The sequence below is a fragment of the Canis aureus genome, chromosome 11, assembly GCF_053574225.1.
Source record: "Canis aureus isolate CA01 chromosome 11, VMU_Caureus_v.1.0, whole genome shotgun sequence".
In the NCBI taxonomy this organism is placed as follows: Eukaryota; Metazoa; Chordata; class Mammalia; order Carnivora; family Canidae; genus Canis; species Canis aureus.
The window spans coordinates 58,677,883-58,699,509 of record NC_135621.1 but is presented as its reverse complement, the minus strand read 5'-3'; the positions used below and the strand labels follow the sequence as shown (position 1 = coordinate 58,699,509).

Below are 21,627 nucleotides of genomic sequence, written 5' to 3'. Positions count from 1 at the left end.
GCTTTAAGTGGATACCATACTAGATAACACAAGTTAGAGAGTTAGGATTAAAATTAAAATTGCGCTTATAAACATTTATTTCCTTGCAAAAAGTATGGTAAGGTGATCGATAAAAGCCTTTCAAGCATAAAAATACTACATTAGTATAAACTCTATGGGAGAAGTAGCATAGAAATATAGAAATATGAGCTTTTTTTAATTGATGGTGGTGGGAATCAAGTATCTATGACACTTAGGTTCCAATTGATCCCCTTAAATGATATATTTATAAAACACTAGATATTATATACTTCACAATCATTTAACCTAACATTGAAAAATTCTAGATGTCAATTTCAAATGTGAAAGATTGTACAGTATTTTTAAGAATCAAAATTATTTTGGGCATATGTGATCAAAATTGTTTGAAGAAAATATTGTCCTAGGTGGAGCCAGCTAAACAGAGCCAGAGATATGGGCGTCACAAGAGCAGGGTTGGGGGAGAGGATGGAAGGCAGTAACAATGAGCCGCAGAAACATAAGCATCATGGAAGTCAAGGAAGCATGAAAAATCTAAAGACACACGTTGTTATGGCTACAGAACATCAACTGACACAACTGAACAGAGAATCATGGTTAAGATATTAACTTCAGGTAAGTGCACACTGGAGAGAAGAGCCAGCCTGAAGTGGGACAGCACCAAGAAGAGGGGAACCCAGTGGTCTGCTGATAAGGCTGGTGACTAGCACCCACCCGTGTATGAACTGGAGTTTCAAGCTGTCCTCAGGAGCCTTTTCTCTTTTGAGGAAGGGCACTGCATGGTTTTTCTCTTTACTTTGTTGCTTTAGCTGAGGTAGATCTTCTTTGTAAACCTTAAAGCATAGCAGAAACATTTATTCGAGACTCTCCAGATTTCAAACATATTAATATCTTGGCATTTTCAGATCTTTAACTGTAGGAAACCAAGTTTTTGAGAAAATAAGTAGCTAAAATGGTCACCAGAGACAAAGTCAGTCATTATATAATGATAAAAGCGTGAATTCATCAAGAAGATAAAACAATTTTAAATACATACCCAACAGCAGAGCACCCAAATATATAAAGCACATACTAAAAGAACTAAAAGGAGAAATAAACATCAGTAGTGCAATAGTTGGGGGAAAATGTCTCTCTGAACAATGGATAGATGATCCAGACAGAGAATCGACATCAATGGAGAAACAGTAGATGAAGAACACTGCAGACCAAATAAACCCACTAGAGACATATACAGAACATCCCATCTGTCAGCAGCAGGATATGCATTATTCTCAGGATACATCATATGTTAGCCCACAAAACAAGTCTCAACAAATTCAAGAAGATTGAAACCACATCAAGTATGCTTTCTGGCCACTGCGGTATGAAAGTAGAAATCAAGAACAGGAAGAAAGCTGGAAAATTCTTAAGTATGTGGAAATTAAACCATACACTTCTGGACAACCAATGGACTAAAGAAGAAATCAAAAACTAAATTTTAAAAATATCTGAGACAAAAGACAATGGAAACACAACATTACTTATAGGATACAACAAAAACAATCCTAAGAGGAAAAGAGGAAAGTTTGTAGCTATAAACACATACACTTAGAAAAAGGAAAACTCTCAGATCAACAGCCTGACAATATACCTCAAGGAATAAGAAAGAGAACACACTAAGCCCAAAGTTAGCAGAAGGAAGGAAATAATAAAGATTAGAGCAGTGTTAAATGAAATCGAAAATAAGACAATAGAAAAGGTGAACAAACTAAGAGTTGGTTCTTTGAAAAGATAAACCAAATTGAGAACATAAGAAATGAGAATGAATTTTACTTTCTAACAAAACTGTCTTGAAATACCTTTCGAATCATTGGGATTCTAGATCATCTTGAGTTTAAGTAATGTATATTCAGAAAATATATTAATTTTCTGGTAAATAAGAAAGGATATTATTCAATAAAATTATCAATAAAAAATCAATAAAATGTTCTGCTAGATTTCCTCTAAGGCAAGAAATCTCTTGATGATTCTGACATTTGCAAAATGCAGACCCCATGAATCCTGGTGATCACTCTTTGGAATAATCTTCTTTTGTGATCTCATGTATCTTGACAAATCAGACTCTGAGATTTAGAGCAAAGCTCTTCGTCTAACCTAGGATCTAAAATGTGCAACTAACTCAGAGAGCATTTCCTACAATCGAATCTAAATGTAGATAAAAAGTAATCTGTTTTCTTATCATGTATTCATGCCCTACCATCAAGAGATAGCAATTTAACACATTCAAGATGAAGTAAATCTATTAATAATTGCTCACCCTCATAAAGGAAAAATTCATGTGATAGAGCTTTATTATGATATATTATTGTAATAAAGTCTCTGGTTTAGGATTTAACCAAAAATCTTTAAAATAAAAAAAAAGGAAATCAGAAGATACCTCATTACTGCTTTGTCTATTGCAGATGCAATGAACTAAGCTTATAAAAGCTAAAGTTAATTATCCATCTGAGCCCATGATGCTTTTCTTCAGCTCATCAACTACTCAAGAGAAATGAATTTTGGGCTTGGCATTTCTACTGCATATTTGAACAATTCTCATAACCTAACCTCTGTGGACCTAAAATTCCCATCTCTAGAACAGAATAAAACTTCCTGCTCAAGTAACACAGCAACAAAAAATAATGTAAATCAAATAATATAGATGAAAGATTTAGAAAATAAGATGGCAGGGGGAATACATAAATCCTAGGCATGGATTTCAGTATAGACAAATCTTTCCATTCTTAAACCAGCAGCTTTTTGCTAAATACAAAATTCCCAACAAAAGAAAATTGCCTTTTCCCCCCTAAATTTTATGTTCACTTTGCTTAAATTCCATTTCCCCTTGATATCAGGGTATAATAGTGTTTGGCGTGTGCATATTTCCACGTTAATAATTTCCTTTCAATCCTCACCTTTAGTTTTATTGCATAACACATTGTATTGATGCACAGTCAAGCTGATTTAGTCATGAACTTGACCCAAACCATCAGTTGGACTGCCTTTGTACTAATTTTTCAAACACCGAATCAGTGAGTGATGATTATGGGGTGAAAAAAAAGTCATCTGGAAAGGTTTCAGCGCTTATTGCTGAAGCAAAGCCAAGCAATACACAGAATGTGCACTTTGGAGGGAAGCCCAGATCCACATTCTTCTCTTAATACCCTGGGTGATGTGGACATGGGCAAAGTCCTTAACCTCTTGGGGTTATCGTGGGTTGGACTTGGTATATCTAAAGCACAGGATCTAGCCCTGTAGAGCCACATGACACATGGCAGCTGCCACAGGCCTGTATGGTTAATCTCCATGGGCAACACTGACAGTTGCTATGTCTGGAGCCTGAAATCTTATTCACTCCATGTTCATGTACAGAGTCTGCTTCACATACGTCTGTGAAATGACAAGGAAGAAAATAGAACACCTATGGTTATCAACCATAAAAAGTGACAAGTCCCCAGATTCCTGTGAAGGACTGCTCTGTTTAACACTCACTGTTTAGCATTAAAATGAAATGTCTGCTTTCAAAAACCTAGGACCCAATTTGATTATGATTGTGTAACTTTTCTACTAGAGGTGAATTCTGATGTGAGATCATGCGTATTGTATTTGGGCTTTTACTTTAATTAAATGGATAATGGTCTTCATAATGGTCTATGTAAGTTGAAAGAGGAAAGCAGGGTACCAGTTCCCTTCCAAATGACCATGGCTCTGAGGCTACCAATTCTGTAAAGAAAACATATGCTTTTATGATGTTAAGAAAATGAAAATTCCTGTAGCTTACTTGCATATTTTTCTGCAAAAAAATATTTTAAAGTTTTGGGTGCTAGAGAGGCAGAAAACCCTGCATGGGGTCAGTTTTAAAATTTGCTACTACCTCCCACATAAAAAGTTTTAATAATGTGAATGGGTAAAGGCCTTATTTTCAATCTGTACTTAAAGACAAGAAGTAAGTGATTTCCTTATTCTTGTCTTGATTCTCTTCTGCATAAGTACCGGCCATTTTTAGTGCAACATCCAAATCCAAGGAGATCGACATTCTGGGCTGTAAAGCATCTGTTTTGAGGCTCTCTGCTTACTGACCTGGCGATCATAATTGATTTGAGTTTCTTGCTCAATATCAGAGTCCAATTCTGGCACATCAGATAAATCCGAATCAGATTCTTCACTGTAGGAATCAGTGCCACCTTCTGTAGAAACACAACCCATGAGAAACAAGCAAAAGTTCTAAGACCCAAGACAGCTTATAATATTTTATTTATTTATTTATTTATTTATTTATTTATTTATTTATTTATTTTTTTTTTTATAGAGCAAGTTGCTTATAATATTTTAAAAAATATTTTCTTTACTTTAGCAAAGTCAATTTAAACATCATTATGCCATTGTTTTACTTTGATGTAGGTTCTTAAAACAACTCCCCCACCCCCCACCCATCTTTTGGTTAAGATCAGCACATTCCCTTTCAGGAGTGTTAACAGACCAGGACCACTACCTCCTCCTACCGCTCCCTGCAAGATGAACCCATTTCCACACTTCTATGAGATAACAAATCTTTGAGTTTTAAATCTTACTTTGAGGGGATCCCTGGATGGCTCAGCGGTTTAGCACCTGCCTTTGGCCCAGGGTGTGATCCTGGAGTCCCGGGATCGAGTCCCCCATCAGGCTCCCTGCATGGAGCCTGCTTTTCTCTCTGTGTCTCTAGAGCCTTTCTCTCTCTCTGTGTCTCTCATGAATAAGTAAATTAAAAAAAAAATCTTAAAAAAAATAAGATAAATCTTACTTTGAAAAGAGAAAAAAAAAAAAAGACAAAAGAAATAAAAGATCAGGGAAAGGTTCTACCAAAACGAAGCCTGGAGCAAAAGGAAATCCAACTGTTTAGTTCAATAAATATCCCCTTACTCTTTTGCCGCCATGTCTACCAAGTGGTGGTAATTGCCACCATCAAAATCTGCAGAAACTCTCCTGATGAAAATATTTCCTACCTGGTTTTAAATTGTATCGCCTGGCAATCACAGTAAATAGATGCCATCTATTTCTGCTGGTATCACAGTAAATAGAAAGACTACACATCCACTGAAATGGAACACATTCGTCCCAATTGCAGGCCAATCTTTGAACTTCATTATGAAGCCAACACCTACTCCCAAGGTTACTCTGTCTCCCTGCTGCCTCACCACGGAGACCTGCCACAGTTTCAGTTGTCCTAAAGAGGCTAAATTGTCTTTGTTCCTGTTATTCTCAAAGGCTAATTCTTCATGTAAGCCTTTGACCTTCAACTTGTATGGCATAAACAAAATCCTTTGAAGGAAGTTACCCAACCGACCCATATGTGTCTCAAAGGTTTTTTCTTTTTAATTTTAAATTTTATAATAGGAATGAATTTTTCAAAACTGCTTTAAGTCTTTATCTCCCGGAGAGATGTTAAGACATTCCTTGAAATTTTTATTGACAAAAAATGCTGAAAAAGTATAATTGGTTTTACCCTGGGGTGCTGTTTCCAACAGACCATTGCTGACACCTTCTGGAATAAATCTCCACTGGAAAACTGAGTGGTCAGCTCCTCCCGTGCTCAATACCCACTGAAAGTCATGGGACCAGCGGACATTTGTGACATGTGCAGAATGGCCCACATACTTTCTAAATTTGGCTCCTGAAAACATATTTTTGAGGAGAAGATTAGTAATGAAAAAAAATAAAATTCACTGGTTAAAAAATTCAACTCCTATTCATGTTGAAAAAATAAAATCTTTAAGTATATTAGAAAATATAATTTTCAATATTATGTATCATCACAAGCAAAGGCTTCCAAAATTCTCTCAATGATTCCAGTATGGATTAGTCTAAAAATGGCCTTAAAATTTTAGTCCTGTAGCTGAAGACACGTCTCAACCTGTTCCAGATAATGGCTACTGCTTCACTGATTCTGAACATAAAACACCTAAGAATGATTATCTTACATTCTTATTTAAATACAAGACAGGAAGTCTTTTGCAATAGGGAAACAGAGAATAATTCTGTGGGGAAAAAAAGTCAAATTATTGTTCAAGGTCATATGGATGTAGTGCTGGGAGAATGAAATTGTGTTCCCTTGCACTGATTGCTTTACTCAGTGAACACCATCCCCAGGCAATGAATGCAGAAGGAAAGCTCTCGGCACTTACTGGTTGTAGCTGTACTACTAAGGTCTCGAGTACAGGGTTGGTACAGGGCAGCACAAAGGCAGTCATTGAAACAAGCAGGGTCCATCCTATCATGTGGAAGCCTAGTACTCCAAAGGCTATGGGAGAGCTCAGGAGGCCAGCAAGCACCGCATCCCTCCTTCAGAAACAGGCCCTCTGAGGGAACCTCTTTAATGGGAGAGAAAGCCATCTGTTTGACTAAAACATGTTTCAAATTCAAATGCTCATTGGAGAGGTAATGCTTTAAGTGTATGTGAAGGTGAAAATGACCACACTATTCAAAATACCACCACCGAGCTGCCCCATCTGAGCACTCTACTGTCTAAACACGAGATGTGATTATATTTTGTTTATTGTTACTTCCTCAGAAGAACAAAAGTTCCATGAGGGCAGGGAATTGTGCTTGATTTGTTGATGGATCTCCAGCCTCTAGAACAGTACGTAACAAATGTTTATTGAATAAAGGGAGGCCACATCCATCTCTTCCCAGGCTTTGCTTAGGACACTGTCACTTTACAAGGCCTCCCTTTGTTCTCTGAAATACGAGGAAGTCTCAGGCCTCTGCCTTCATCTCCTCTCTGATGGCCATCACTCCCACGGCTGTAAGTACCGTTGATATGCCCTCCACTGCCAAACATTCATTTTCTGATGCTCAATTCTCCCTGGATTGCTGATGGCCCATGTGCTATGTCCACTTCGATGTCTAACGGGTGCCTCAAACTTATCGTGGACAATACAGTCTGAGGAGTTCCCCTTTTCCTTATCCCCTTCTCTCTCTCACACACACAGACACAGCCTTTTCCATGCTCATTTTCCCATCTTCATAAATGGTGCCACCAGCCACCCCCCTGCTCAAGCCAAAAACTTACGAGTCACCCTCAGTTCCTCTCTTTTCCCACATCCAATCCATCAGCAAGACCTTCAGCTCTATCTAAACACTGTTTCCTAACCTCAGGCATCTGTATTCACATCTATTTCTAATACTTTTGTCCAAGCCACATCGTCTCTTACCTAGATTTGTGCAAGAATCTACTTGAAGCCTCCCCTTCCCTAACCCAACCCACATGGTATCAAGGTGATCTTTTAAAAACTTAGATTGGTTATGTCACTCCTCCATTGTAAGCCCTCAATAGTTCCCCACCACACTTAGAATAAGACCCAAATTTCTAACAGTGGCTATAAGGCCCTTCATGACACGGTCCCCACTGCCCTCTCAAGCCTCTGATTACACAATGCTCCCCTCATTCATCACACTCCAGCCACGCTGACTTTTGTGTTTCTGTACTGCATCAAGCTCATCCACGCTCTACTAAAACCCAATACTTTTCTTCTCAAGGTCCAGAGCTTATGCAACCCATGTCTTACAACATCCAGGACACTTATTTTAGGAGGGAGTTCTTCAAGGACTGTGTGGGTACATATATGGCTGTGTTTGTGTCAAGGATTAATGGGGCAGCAGCACACAAGTCAGTCAAACAGGAGAGCCTTCCCTTGGAGAAGGAGTGGTGCCAAGGTGCTAAGACATGGCAAATGTCCGTGAGCAAGGCTTTGGATTTTTCTGTACAGTGATGGTCAAACAGAATGTAGTCTAAATGACATCAGGGAAAATTATCAGTATCGACACTAGTTATTTCAAAAGATTTAAACACTGTCAAAATGAAATGAAAAAAATCGGTTTGGCGATGTAAAAGTAAAAACCACTGTCAGCATTTTCATTAACTGCAGAACACTCATGTCCGCATACTGTGCAGCAGAAGCCTACACACATTAATTGCAAATGTGTCAATTAACTTGATTGTGAGTTTTATTTAATCACTGTGGAAAACTACAATGTTTGCTCAGCCTCCACACTTCTCATGGTCACCAGCCCTTGCTCATGGGGAATTCCTGCCACTGGTACCCTGGGCAACAAGTTCCACCAACGGTTACTGTTCCTGTCAACAGCACGCTTTTCTGAACTTCCCTGCCACAAAAGGGAAGTGTGTGTGAGTTCAGGCACACAAAGGCCACAAAAGTCTGAATGTCTCTGAGGCAAACTGCAAGATTTATAAACCGTGTGCCATGAAAAGTAGAACAAGTCAATTTGCTATGAAAATATGGATACTTCCGCAGACTGCTGAGGTGGGTTTTATTCCTCCCACCACACTGTCACTCAGCTGTCAACCTTCCCTTATTCTGCAATGTCTCCTGTACGCCAGCGTCCTCAGGGGTGTTTTACACATCAAGGTGTCTCACTTGGACAGACAGCACTGCTCAGTGCCTCCCTCGCCCTCCCTCATTCTCATCAACAAACCCACCATCTCTGTTTCCATTCCTGTTTCAAGGCCCAAGACCACCCTACAAGGCGGGGTGATACGCAGGAAACACCAATTCTTGGCGAGTTAACTTCTTCCCAAGTCCTGATCCTCGAGACCCACAGTATTGCTTCTGGCCCCGGTGATGTTTCTGGTCAGTTCCCTCATTCCTTCTGGTTGCCTAACTCAAGTTCCTCAAGTACATCGCTCAATCTGACAGGATAGGCCCTGTCTCAAAAGACCCATCAGGGAGAGAAGAGTGTGAATTAGGCATGTTGAGGTAATTTTGTGCCTCAAGCATTTTAAAGTGATGGCCATTTTGTCAAGTGTAAATGATGGCAGCTTTGCTGTGCATTTTATATTCAATTCTCAACTGTAACTGTTGCAGCTTCAAAACTGCCAGTTAGCCGAAAATGACCTTCTGATGACATTTTTCAATCCCTTTCCCTTCTTAATTTTAAAATCGTTCAAGTGAGCGAGTTTTTAGGCCACAGCACGTCCCCACTGATCACTTTCTGAAGATCAGGTTTTCAGGGTGCTGGTGGGCGGTCTCAGAAAAATCTGTGTAGGGGCTTTGGCTCAGCTTTGTAAGGAAGAAAAAGACAGGGTCATTACATGGCTATTCCAGTCACATCCTACAAAGTCTGAAGATGCCACAAAATTGACGTGACAAGATTTTAACAATAATAAAACAAAACAACAAAAGGCAAGGGGAGAATTTTCTTGAACCAAGCTTCCCTCTCAAAAATTTCACCAGTTATGTAAATTAGCTTTGCAAGATTAGTGCTACAAGGGGTCTGCGAACTGTGTTATCACCACAAAAATCACCTTTAGATTTTTATCTTAGATTTTTATCTTAAGTATGTCTAGAGGGACTTTGCTTGGCTTTCCATGTATAAGCACAATTAGCCGTGCAGCTTAAAGGATTTTAATTGCAATATTTTAATGTAATACATAATTTAAATTATGAGTGTTTATTTACATAAATAAAAACAAAACTAGGACTTGTTTAAAAAATGAAACATAAAGCTTACGAATCACAAACTGGCTAGAAATAACTCTAAACAAATTATGCCTTAAATTTGTAAAATTCTGTATTTTAGAACATCAAAAGTAAATAATATCAGCAACATATTTTATCTGAAAGTGTAAAAGAGTAAAAATGAATACAAAAATGAATAATCTGCAAGAAGAGACAAAAAGAAAATCAGTCTTAATTACACTGTGTACACATTCTAGATTAAATACTTATTCAGTGAAATCTCTCTTGTGGCCTTACCTTTCTTGAGACAAGGAAATTTAAACAATTTAACCAGTCCAAAATCATCGCCGGAAACCAGCACTGAGCTGTTGTAATTTGCATCCACGGAATTGATGTCAGTGACATCCGTATACTTTGGCCAAATTCCACTCACTTCAGGGCCTTTCACACACGTCCAGGAGGCCCAGGGAATCCCTTTGATTTCTTCTTTGCTTGTTAAAGGCTTCCCAGCTGGAAACAATCAACACACAGTAACATAATGTTTCATTTAAATAAAAAGCACATTCTAATTTACTTTATCCATTTTTCTTATAAAGGTTTAGAGAAGTTTAATAAACCAAGGAAACTCAAGATTTTAATCTCTTTTCCCAATTGGTGACTTTTTTTCTTCCAGCATGGTTTAGAGAGAGTGCATGATCAAAACTCAGATACGGAGAAAAGAAAGAAAATGATCATTGTATTTACTGTAATATTTGAAAGTACTATACAGATAGTATGCTTTGTATTATTGATGAAAAGATTTTTATGAAATCATATATTTAGTCACCAACATTTTGCTACGTGTTTAAAAATTTATTCTGGGGCAGCCCAGGTGGCTCAGTGGTTTAGCTCCACCTTCAGTCCAGGCAGGGTCTGATCCTGGAGACCCAGGATGGAATCCCACATCAGGCTCCCTGCATGGAGCCTGCTTCTCCCTCTGCCTGTGTCTCTGCCTCTCTCTCTCTATCTCATGAATAAATAAAATCTTTAAAAAAAAAAGCTTATTCTGAACTACTTTTCATAATTCAAAGAATCATAGAAGTGATTTTTTAAAAAAATTTAGGCTCCAATAATTAGTGTAAACATTTAATGGATATTATTTAAATTTAAAAGCATTAGACAATGAAAATCCACCATTTCTGATGAAGTAAATATAAGCAGTTAGGGAAAATAGTTCTGACAGTTGTGCCAAAAATGTTCTCAAGTGTATGGCACAACTCCCAGTGTGTACCAAAGGCTGCTGAGGGACATCACCCAGGTGCATGCAAAGGCAGAAACACACGATACACAAATGCTTGGGAAAATGTCTAACCATATACAATTTTAAAATTCAAAAATCAAGACAATTTAGTGTATTATCTCGTAGTTTCTTCTTCAAAAATAAATGTTTTCAAATAAAGAATCTGCGAGAACAGACACTCTTATACATTACTGGTACGATGTCAAATACTGGCATGCAGAAATTCTGGACTGTGACGGCATCCCATAAAAATTCATTCAGACGACCATAAAATCAGAGAGCTGACACACCATAGTTTTTAACCCAGCATTCCTCCTTTGGAAAATACAGTTCAAGGAAGTAACTCAGGAAAGAAAATATATCTTATACAAAGATATTTGGAGAGGCACCATCTGCACCAGCAAAGAAACCAGAAATGAGCCCAAATGCTCACTAACAGAAGGACAAGAAAGCAAATTATGCTATTATCACTGAGCAGGATGTTACTTTTTTATTGAAAATGATAAACATGTATTCCATGATTTTTCACATATGGAAAATATATATGAAAGAATTGCAAGCAAAGAAAGTAGACACACAGAAATATGTACCTAGTGATGGTGCGCTGATGAATTTGACAGAGCAGAGATTCTTTTAGAAGCTGAAATTACATTGGATGGTATATATTATTTCCTAGTAAATGATTTTTCAACAAAAAGATTAAGAAAATATTATTTGATGACAAGATTCATGATAAATACTAAAAATATCCCCTTCTATCAAAAAAAAATCATAGGCAAAGATTACAATACAGAAATTTGCCTTTTATGTCTGCCATTGTAGTGTAACAAACTAAATGTCACTAAATATTATAGAAGTCTGATGAACCTCTTCTAAAAAAGAGAGTGGAGGTGACAAGTAAAAATTGTGTTTTTTAGGGGCACCTGGGTGGTTCAGTCGGTTAAGCGTCTGCCTTCGGCTCAGGTCATAATCCCAGGGTCCTAGGATCGAGTCCTGCATTGGGCTCCCTGTTCAGCAGGAGCCTGCTTCTCCCTCCACCTCTGCCTCTCCTCTATCACTTGTGCTCTCTCCCTCTCGCTCGCTCTCTCTAACCTACTCTTTGTCTCACTCTCAAATAAATAAAAACTTTTTTAAAAATTGTGTTTTAAATCCCACTTAGCATATTTCAATAAATGATATCCTAAAGACTTCTATTTATGAAGAACACAGATTTCGGACTAAAACTATCATAGCAAATGAGGAACATGCATACTGGTACATTTAGCATTTTTCAGTATCTTTACATTTAGCATTTTTCAGTATCTTTCTAGGATCCTTTTCCTTTCACTTATCTTTAGGCGTTCTTTGTAACTTCTAGGTGTATATCCTTTGCCCATTATAACCATTGCAAGCATTTCCGTCCAGTCTGTGCCTTGTCTTGCTGTGACCCCTTTCATTGTGCCTTGAGTTTTTATTTTAATACGTTTCAATGTATTAATCTTTTCTTGGAGAGTTTGAGATGTGGGGGGTGGCGTCTCTGAAAATATTCCTTGCCCTGAGATCATGACGACAGTCATACATGTTTGCTGCATGTGGTTCAAGGTCTTGATTCTCTCCAACGCCCAACACCCACGTAACTTACACGGCATCTTGTAGAAGAGGCGTTCTCCGGCGCCATCATTGGTCTGCAGGTACTTGCTATCCAAAGACCAGTCAATGTGTGTGATGAAACTAAGGGACTTGCTGCATTCTCCAATTTTCTTGTATCGCTGGGCAACGGCATACACGTCCACTGGGCCGTCATTGGATCCCACCGCGAGGTAAGAGCCATCTGGAGAAAATTTCATTTCATGAATGACTTCTTTTCGATCTTTGATATGAACCACTTCTGTCATATCTCTATAAGAATAAAGAGCAGCAATAAAAGGGGATAAGCAGCAAATCTAGAAACAGGAACCCAAGCCACGTCTTAAAATGTGTATGTCAGAGAAAAGGCTGTTTCAAAAGGGAGAGGACACCTACAGGAACTCCGAGATTAACTGCTGAAGAAAGATAGAAGACACCATTTCATTTCTGGCCATTTTAGGCAACATCAACCAACATTTTAAATGATATTTTGGGTTTCCAAAGTAAAGACAACAAAACTTAATGAAATGCCTATTGGCTTTCATGGTCAATTATGTATTATTTTTCCCTAAAACTTTGTGCTTTGAGAAATTTGGGGTTTGTGAAAGTGTTTTAAAAACATGTCCCGGAGGAAGGTAAACTACATCAGGTTACTTTTTCTCAATGACTTTTTTTAAATGTTAAATTCTCATGTAATTATTTAATCTTCACCACGAAAGGTCAACAATGCATACATGTATCAGACACTGGAATATTTTGTGTCCCTTCTGATCAGGTTCTGGTAAGAACTGCTGCCCTCATTGGAAAGTTGCCACCATGAGACAGAATTGTGACTAGCAGGTCCCCTGTGCCAGTACCAACAACTTCTTCTATTCCCAACAAACTCAGTGCACAAATAATGGCAAATATCAGCTTCTACATGGTAATTGTCCTCACTTGCTATTTCTTATTAATCACATTAGAGTTTACTGTAATGTCATCAAATAGAGTTTTGGGGGATATTTTTGGCTGGGAAATCCAACAAAAAAGAAAAAAATCTGGTAATCGGCCATCTCTTCAGACCATCCGCTAAGCAGAGAAAGAAAATGTTGCCCACCTACTCAGTAATCACTTATGTGTGGCTGGTAATGAGAATTTAGTGTAATAAACTACGCCAAGATCATTTTTCAAAGCTTTATAGAATTTTCTATGTACAAAACATGCAGTGTCTAATTTACAGCTTCATTTTCTTTCTGTAATCACAAATTGTGTAAGCCAAAAAAACAACCAGTGTGCTTAGAGAAATTACAAGTGTGAGTCATAATTTTTGTCCAGTAAATACAGGATGTTAATAAATATGAGATACTCCATCTTCTTTTTCATTATAAGTGGAAGAAATCCTTTACTCAAGCTTACCTCTAAAAATCTGGCACTGCTGGAGACTGCTTTATCATTTCTTTCTCTTTTCTTGGCTTCCTACAAGCCCATAACCCCTTGGGACTAGCTGTGCTTGGAAGTTCATTATTCACTGGATTTTAGAAAGGCTCACATACAATATATTATGTAACATCCCCAGTATGAGTTAGGGCAGCACCCCATATTAACCACATTAATATTTTTGTAGCATATCGCATGATAATTATTCCTATTGAGAGATTAATAGGCATAAACAGTCTCAAATCAGTTCATTTGGTCAAGATGTGCTGTCAAATAAATTACCCAAGAACTTTGGATTTTTGGAATGTTTGGATTTAGGAATTACAGATAGGGCACTGTGAATCTAGAGTGTTCTATCTGAAAGAGTAAAAGCATTTTTCCTGAAGTCCTGGCATACATTATGGCCAGGAGAACTAGTTTCAACAAGAGAGCATTTCTGATATCATTTTCCATATCGGTACATGCCTGACTCGGAGCACAATGAAAGAGCCATCCTTCATGCCCAGGGCCAGCTGAGATCCATCAGGGCTGAAAGCCACACTGCGAACTGCTTCCTCCATGTTACAGCGGGCAATCAAGGCATGGTCGGCCAGGCTCCACAGCCTACGCACAGAACAAAGTAAAAACAAAACAAAATCATGGTCCAGATGGAGGCACGCTCCTGAAAATGGGGAGCTGCACAGTGAAGAGCTTACTGATCCCTGAGGCAGCCTGCACCATTGGGCCTAAACTCATGGTAGTCTTTCGATACCTCGTCCATTATTCATCATCTCACGCTGTTTTTAGCCTTGTACTATTTTAAGCAATGTAAGCTTTGCCTTACTAACATGCAGAAACTATCACTCCCCAGTAGACTGTGCCATCCTTATAAAATCCCTAAGCTGATCTTTCTCAAGAAATTAGGACTTAGACTCTTCTTAAATTTCAATATTCAGTGTAAAAGACTGTTTGTAATTTTAGCCAAATTCATAGTTAAGGGGAATATGACAAATTCTGACAAGGCTCCTTGGAGATGTTTGCAATTCTAAGACACATCAAAGTTGCCAAAATATAAAAGCCAAAGACTTTCCTTGAAATCATTTCTATCTGGATGTGTATAAATCGGGTATCTCAGGTGCTTGAGCAACATGGTGGCACCATTTTGCCTGTTGAGAGAAGGCTCAGAGTCAAGGAAGGTAAAGGAAGAAAATAGAGTAAGTTGAGTAAAGAAAAGCTTCAACCAAATAAGCACTTATGTCATGTGGAGACACAAGTGTGATCTTTTAGATTGAGGGGGCTTCAGAGCTTGGTAGAGATCACAAAATGGATTTACTTTTGGATTTATACCTCATTAGTGAGTACACTGTGCCTTGATCAGATTCACAGGCGTACAGTATGAACAAGAGCAGAGGAGAAGCAGGAACCTCCAGTCTAGTCTACAATGTTCTAATTCAGCTATTAGAGCCCAGAAGCAGTAATCAATCAACCAATCGACCCAGAAGCCTCTCCCTGCCACTGGCAGGCACTCTTTCTGGCCTACTTGTTGTTGGGCACATTTAAAGGTCAGCAGCAAATACAGAAATACTGAAGTCAGGGCACAGCCTTCCTCAAATACCTCCAAACCTATGATCAGCCTTTCAACAGTCACAGAGATACTGGAAGTGTGCTCGTTTTGCTCATTTTATGCAATGCTGTGCTCTCAAAAAATAACAAATGATCCACAGCAAGAATCCTTGAGGCCCTAATAAAATTGCCTGTTTTCTTAGGAACAAGCACTTTCCTTTGATTTGAGGACAATGTTCAAAATTCCATCTGAGAATATGCAAAGAAATACTTGTTTACTCACACACTGAAGAGAATCCTGAAAATCAGAAATTTAAGTCCTGATGAAGACAAACTCATGAATTCACCAATGGAGATGAATGTCTATAACAAAAGTGTGAAATGCCATGTGTAGCCCCCTACAGAGGACCCAACATACAAGGGAGAAATATAATCTTACCACAAATGAATGCACATCTTCAACTGAAAGAGAAATGGGAGCCTATCTAACTAGTAGCAGTGTATTTTCACTTCTCAGAGCATTTTCATGACTTAAGATGAAGCCAAAGAAAGATAGCAACAACAAAATGCTAAGAAGCCAAGTGTTGTTGAGCTAAATGTCTCAACATTCCTCTTGGAACTTGTGTGCTTCTGTACTATGGTTTATCCTTCTCTTAAATAACAAGCAAATTTGGGCACAATAAATCTGTAATCCCAAGGCAGTCAGGGAGATGACAACTGCCATTGCCCAGGCCTGACCTGACAGAGCGGTCGTCACTGCCTGTCACAGCCAGTGGCTTCTTGGGGTGCAGGGCCAGAGCCCAGAGCTCCCCCTCACAGTGGCCTTGCAGGATCAGCATTGGCTTGTCTCGTTCGCGCACGATCACTTCAAATATCTCACTGTCCTGGGTCCCTGCTAGAAGGCGGTCTGCTTTCCAGCACACGCTCCGGATAGAGAGGCCTGGTGAAAATAAAGAAATAAAATAAAAGCGTATATTCACACCATTTACAAATAAAGAGAAACACCTAAATATCGTTTCAGCAGGATAGCATCTAATGCCATGCATCTTAAAAACCCTGGAAGGGGAAATGTCAACTCCACACACCATTCTGTATTATTTACCATTTCCTTGCATGTGTTGGTCATTTACCCTGCTCCTTGTGATCTTGGTTTTACACACGAGTAATCACTCCCATCTGATGTAGGGTAACTATGTGTTTTTTACATCAGCATGTATTTTAAATACTACATCTTAAAACGAGTGTGAGGAGAAATTGGTCTTTAGGAAAACCGACCCCTTTTTGAAATAATGTACTTCTGATCTGCTGTGGAAAAGTTAAGAGTCACTTCAATCTTTAGGATGCTAACACTGTATTAAAATTACATGTGGGCGATACTACAGAATGGTTAATTGCCATATTGGGTAAGTTTACTATGTATTTGATCAGAACCTAGACTCATTTTGCTGGATAAACAGATGTACCATGTCCCAGAAATATGCAAATGAAACTAATTTCAGTCTCAAAATACCACCAAACATTTGTCAGTGAAGATGCTATTCTCTTCTGACTTAACATTTTATAGAATCCTCTCCAAAAGCACAGTACTCCTTTGAAATACATCCTCTCCACACAGGTCTTCATTTGCCTGCCTGATTTTCTATTTCTTGGGCTTCTTGTGGTCTATTTTGATCCTTTACTGGGTACGTTATTTATTTACTTAGTGCCTTTTCTCATGCTTGAATTAGAAATACAGATAGAATCCTGCTTTCATAACTACTTTAAATACAGCAGGAATGTGGTAAGCTTTGAGACCCGAGCTGTCCCTCCGGTGGGACTCGTGTCTCTGGTATAGAAAGTACCAGAACTCAGATCTCAAGGCTTTAGTCCTGCTCTACTCCTGATTGGCCAGACACACCAGGGAGTGTCCCTTTCTCTGTGGAAACCAGTTTTTCTCCGCATTAAATGCAGACTGTGATTATGGAGACCACATAATTTATCACCTATGTTGGGACCACTCTGAAAGGCAAATTAAACTTATGTACTTTAAAAATATTTACTTTTTAACCAAGAAAGCAGCTTTACCGTGTTGAAGTAAACATTTCTATCAAAATATTTTCAAATATGAAATTATAATTACGCTTGAGTACCAACTGATAAATCCAGAAGATGGAGAAGAGGCAGAGCACAGAGGATTTTCAGGCCGGTGAAACTATTCTGTACAACACTATAATGGTAGAGACGTGTCATCATACGTGTGCCAAAACCCACAGAATATGTAACACTGACAGCGAACTCTAACGTGACCTCTAGGCATTGAGCGATGATGTGTCAATGCAGCTTCCCCCACTGTAACAAATGTACCACTCTGCTGGGGGTGTGGATAGTCAGGAAGGCCGTGCATGTACACTGGCAGTGGGCCTAGGAGAAATTTCCATACCTTTCACTCAATTTTGCTGTGCACCTAAAACTGCTCTAAAAAAATTAAGTCTATAAAAAAAAATCCAGGGGGTGCCTGGGTGGCTCAGTCAGTTAAACGTCTTGTCTTCAAGACAAGATCAGGTCCTGATCCCAGGGTTCTGAGATTGAGCCCGATGTCAGACTCCCTGCTCAGCAGAGTGCCTGCTTCTCCCTCTCCCTCTGCCTGCTGCTCCTCCTGCTTGTGCTCTGTTTCTATCAAATAAATGAATAAAATCTTTTTAAAATGTCCAGGATAAGTGCTAAGCCAAATGGAATGCTGGGACAAAAGAAGGGTTAACTGGGGCTATATGGACATACTAACTATAATCCTCACCTTAATCAACTCACAGTGGTCTTAAAAGGAGCCAATGAGATGATGCATTTATTTATGAAAAAAAGTTTTTTTTTTTTTTAAGGCACAAGGCTATTTTTACATGCAGTAACTCTCTTTACCCCTTGCTCTGAATTCACTGTGTGTGCCTTGAAATGGAAGGAGACAGCACATAGGCAGATTTATTATTCCTGCTTTGAGTAGTAAGTAGAGATACCTTGGCAACGGCTAGTTCAGGGTCACTCAAAATCCTGCCAGCAAACATCATGATGGGCTTTCAAGGTTGGGAAGGACACATATGTGGTGAAAGCAGCCAGGCTAAGATTGCAGAATGACAGGGCAGGCAGCTCAGCGGTAGAGGAATCTCTGCCTTGTAGCAACCATCTTTTTGCCCGATCCTTTTTTTGTCCTTCTCTTTTTTTCACACTTTTCCAGAGGTTTAGTTACCATTTTCTAATTAACATATTCCCATTTCTTTCAGGACAAGAGTGAATTTGTTTGCCTCAGTTGGCTTTGGGTCACTTACAATTTCTTTTTACAGAAGAGGTTCATTTTATTCTTCAGAAACAAGAAGAGGAATAGTCTATTCCAACATCAGCAAAAAAATCAAATAATTTACTTTTTATTATATTTGTTATCCATTTCCTCTCACTAGTGTGTGTGAATATAAGAGTTTTCTCAGTTTTATTCACTGTTGTATCCTCAGTACCTAGCCCAGTGCCTGGCATGCAGCATATGTTCAATAAAAATGGTTGACTAAAATAAAACATGAGAATCACAGACATTTCTTGTGTCCTTGGAAATACCAACAAATAAAAGATAACATCCTCATCCTCGATGAAAACACTGAAAGGAAGGAAGGACATATTCATTCATTTATTCAAACGGTTTTTATTAAGTACCTACCATATACTCAAGACTACAGCTTGGACAGTGAACAAGCCAGGCTCATGCCCCAATGTTTAAGACTTGCATCTGGGAGATAAGCCTCCAAAATATTTAGCTTTGAAAGCCAATAGGGCTTCTATCCATGAGCTCAACAAGGCTATAGTAAACTAAAAAGTAATGGTTCATTGTGGCTCTCCTCCAGGGCCCTGTGCAGAGGAAACAGAAATACCCAGTCTTTCTGTGAAAGAGGACTATTTGCTTAAAGTTTCAGTCTGAAGGGGAGGCATTTAATATAATACACATCTAGAGGCCTACTGAAATCCTCTTCAAAGACTGGGGAGGCTAGGGGATGCTACATTTGCACTTTCCCTCTGCCTTGTTCCAGTTTGCTGCAATCTCTTGGAAATAAGCCTGTGCACACAAGGGCACCATGGATTTTGTAGCTACTGCCCAAGAGCCATCCTTGAGCTCCTGGCTCTGGAGGCCAGCAGTGCCTACAATCCTGGCTCCCAAAGCACCCTAACAAATGGAGAAACAGTTCTTAATCAGCTACCCCCCAAGGTAGCAGAGACAGAGCAGAATGAGAATCCCAGTCTTTCTATGGAAGAGACTCTTAAGTTATCTTCATAGCAGTGGCCTGAGGGGCCAATTGAGAAATACATACCTCTATCCTCTCCAGAGACCAGGGAAGCCAGTGGCTACCATCTTTGCACTCTCCCTCTGTCCTGCCCCAGGTCATCAGTGTCTCAAAGAAAGGAGCTTATGCTCAGGTGTGGCACCCCAGCTTTTTTGGCTGGCCCCCAGAGGATACGTCTCTTGAAAGCCTGGTTCTAAAGGCCACCAGAGCGTATGTTCACAGGTTCAACAGCATGGCAAGCAAACACACAAACAATTCTTAACTTAGCTATGACCCCAGGGCTCAGTGCAGAGAAAACAAACAGAAATGCCCATTTCCTGCTCTTTCCCTGAAAGAGGTATATGTACAAACTTTAAAAGCTGCTACCTGAGGTCTGGCCTCCAATTAGACTGAATATAGGTGCTAAGATCCTCCCCTTTGACACTGACAGGTCCTGGTACCCCCTCAACTACTAGGAAAGACAGAGGACCAAGTATGCTGTTTATACAATCATAAAGGGTTAAGGGACAACAAGACCTAGGGCAAATTTGAACAAGAAGATTCATCTACAGGAGGGCATCTCTTTAAGACCTGGAGAGGTAGCTGTTTTATCTAATGTAGAAAAATCAACAAAGAGAGTCAAGAAAAAACAAACAGAAGAATGTGTTCCAAATGAAAGAACAAAATAAAATCTCAGAAAAAGCCCCAATGAATTGGAAATAAGTCATTTACTTGATAAAGAGTTCAAAATAACAGTCACACAGATGCTCACTGAGCTCAGGGGAACAAAGATTAACAAAGTGAGAATTTCAACAAAGAAAGAAAAAATATAAGAAAGTACCAAACAGAAATCACAGAGATGAAAACAATAACTGAACTGAATAATACACTAAAGGGGTTTAAGAGCAAACTAGATGAAGGAAAAAGATCAGTAAACTCAAACAGAGGGCAGTGGAACTCACCCAATCAGAGCAGCAAAAAAGAAAAAAAAAGAATGAAAAAGCACAAAGACAGCTTTAGGAATTTATGAAACAACACCAAATAGACTAATATTGGCATTATAAGGGTCCCAGAAGGAGAAGAGAGAGACAATGGGGCAGGAAACTCATTTGCAGAAATAATGACTGAAAATTTCCCTAACATAGGGACGGAAACATACATTCCAGATCAAAGAAGTACAGAGAGCTCCACATAAGACAATCCAAAGAAAACCAAGACACATTATAATTAAAGTGTCCAAAGTTAAAGATAAGGAGAGAATCTTAAAAGTAGCAAGAGAAAAACAATGTGTTTTGTACGAGAGAAGTCCCATTAAGACTATAAGCTGATTTTTTAGCAGAAACTTTGCAGGCCAGAGAAAGTGGCACAATATATTTAACTTGCTGAAAAAAATAACTGCGAAGAAGAAAGAAGAAAGAAGAAAGAAGGGGGGAGTGGGGGAGGGGGGGAGGAGAAGGAGGAGGAGAAGAAGAAGAGGAAGAAGAAGAAATCTAAAACATCCCAGAGTACTGTCTATTGTTATGCATGCTTATATCTTATGTAAAAGTAAACAATAAAAGAAATGCATGGATGGAATAGATGCCAAATACAAGATGGTGTAAACTTCTAGAAGGAGGGAGAAAAGATTAAATGAGAGAGACAGATATATAGACTCCTACTATGTCTATGTTTCATTATAGTTTTTAAAAAGATTTAGAACAAATAAGGTAAAAATGATAAGATTTGCCAAACCTGGGTAGAGGGAATCTGGATCCTTGTTATATGATCATTCTTTTAATATGTTTGAAATATTTCATATCAGGTAAAATAAACTATCTTTTAATATATATATAAAAAGAAAAGAATTGACAACTAAAAATACTTTATCTGACAAAGTCATCCTTCAGAATTGAAGGAGAGAGACTTTTCCAGACAATTAAAAGCTAAAAGTCTTCATCTCCATTATAAGAGCCTGACAAGAAACGTTCTGGGGACTTCTTTGAGATAAAAAGGCACCAGTCAATAATAGGAAAACATATGA

At 38.7% G+C, this 21,627-nt stretch overlaps 1 protein-coding gene and 1 long non-coding RNA gene across 9 annotated transcripts in view; one reads left to right on the top strand and one right to left on the bottom strand.

The window, feature by feature from the left end:
• Nucleotides 1-21,627, bottom strand: part of EML6 (EMAP like 6) — a 270,622-nt gene that overhangs the window by 97,829 nt on the left and 151,166 nt on the right. For all 8 annotated transcript variants that reach the window (XR_013389568.1, XR_013389567.1, XR_013389566.1 and 5 more), the window contains exons 8-14: nucleotides 16,072-16,273; nucleotides 14,257-14,394; nucleotides 12,392-12,648; nucleotides 9,789-10,001; nucleotides 5,519-5,686; nucleotides 4,117-4,223; nucleotides 733-851 (exon numbers count right to left, since the gene is read on the bottom strand). Coding sequence is in view for 5 of the 8 variants with exons in the window: in XM_077915410.1 (XP_077771536.1) it covers nucleotides 733-851; nucleotides 4,117-4,223; nucleotides 5,519-5,686; nucleotides 9,789-10,001; nucleotides 12,392-12,648; nucleotides 14,257-14,394; nucleotides 16,072-16,273 (1,204 nt within the window). In the remaining 3 variants the exon portion in view is untranslated. The remainder of the gene's footprint in view (nucleotides 1-732; nucleotides 852-4,116; nucleotides 4,224-5,518; nucleotides 5,687-9,788; nucleotides 10,002-12,391; nucleotides 12,649-14,256; nucleotides 14,395-16,071; nucleotides 16,274-21,627) is intronic.
• Nucleotides 532-18,870, top strand: LOC144324158 (uncharacterized). The gene is made up of 3 exons (XR_013389572.1): nucleotides 532-633; nucleotides 13,151-13,297; nucleotides 18,585-18,870. It is a non-coding gene; the product is annotated as an uncharacterized LOC144324158 (long non-coding RNA).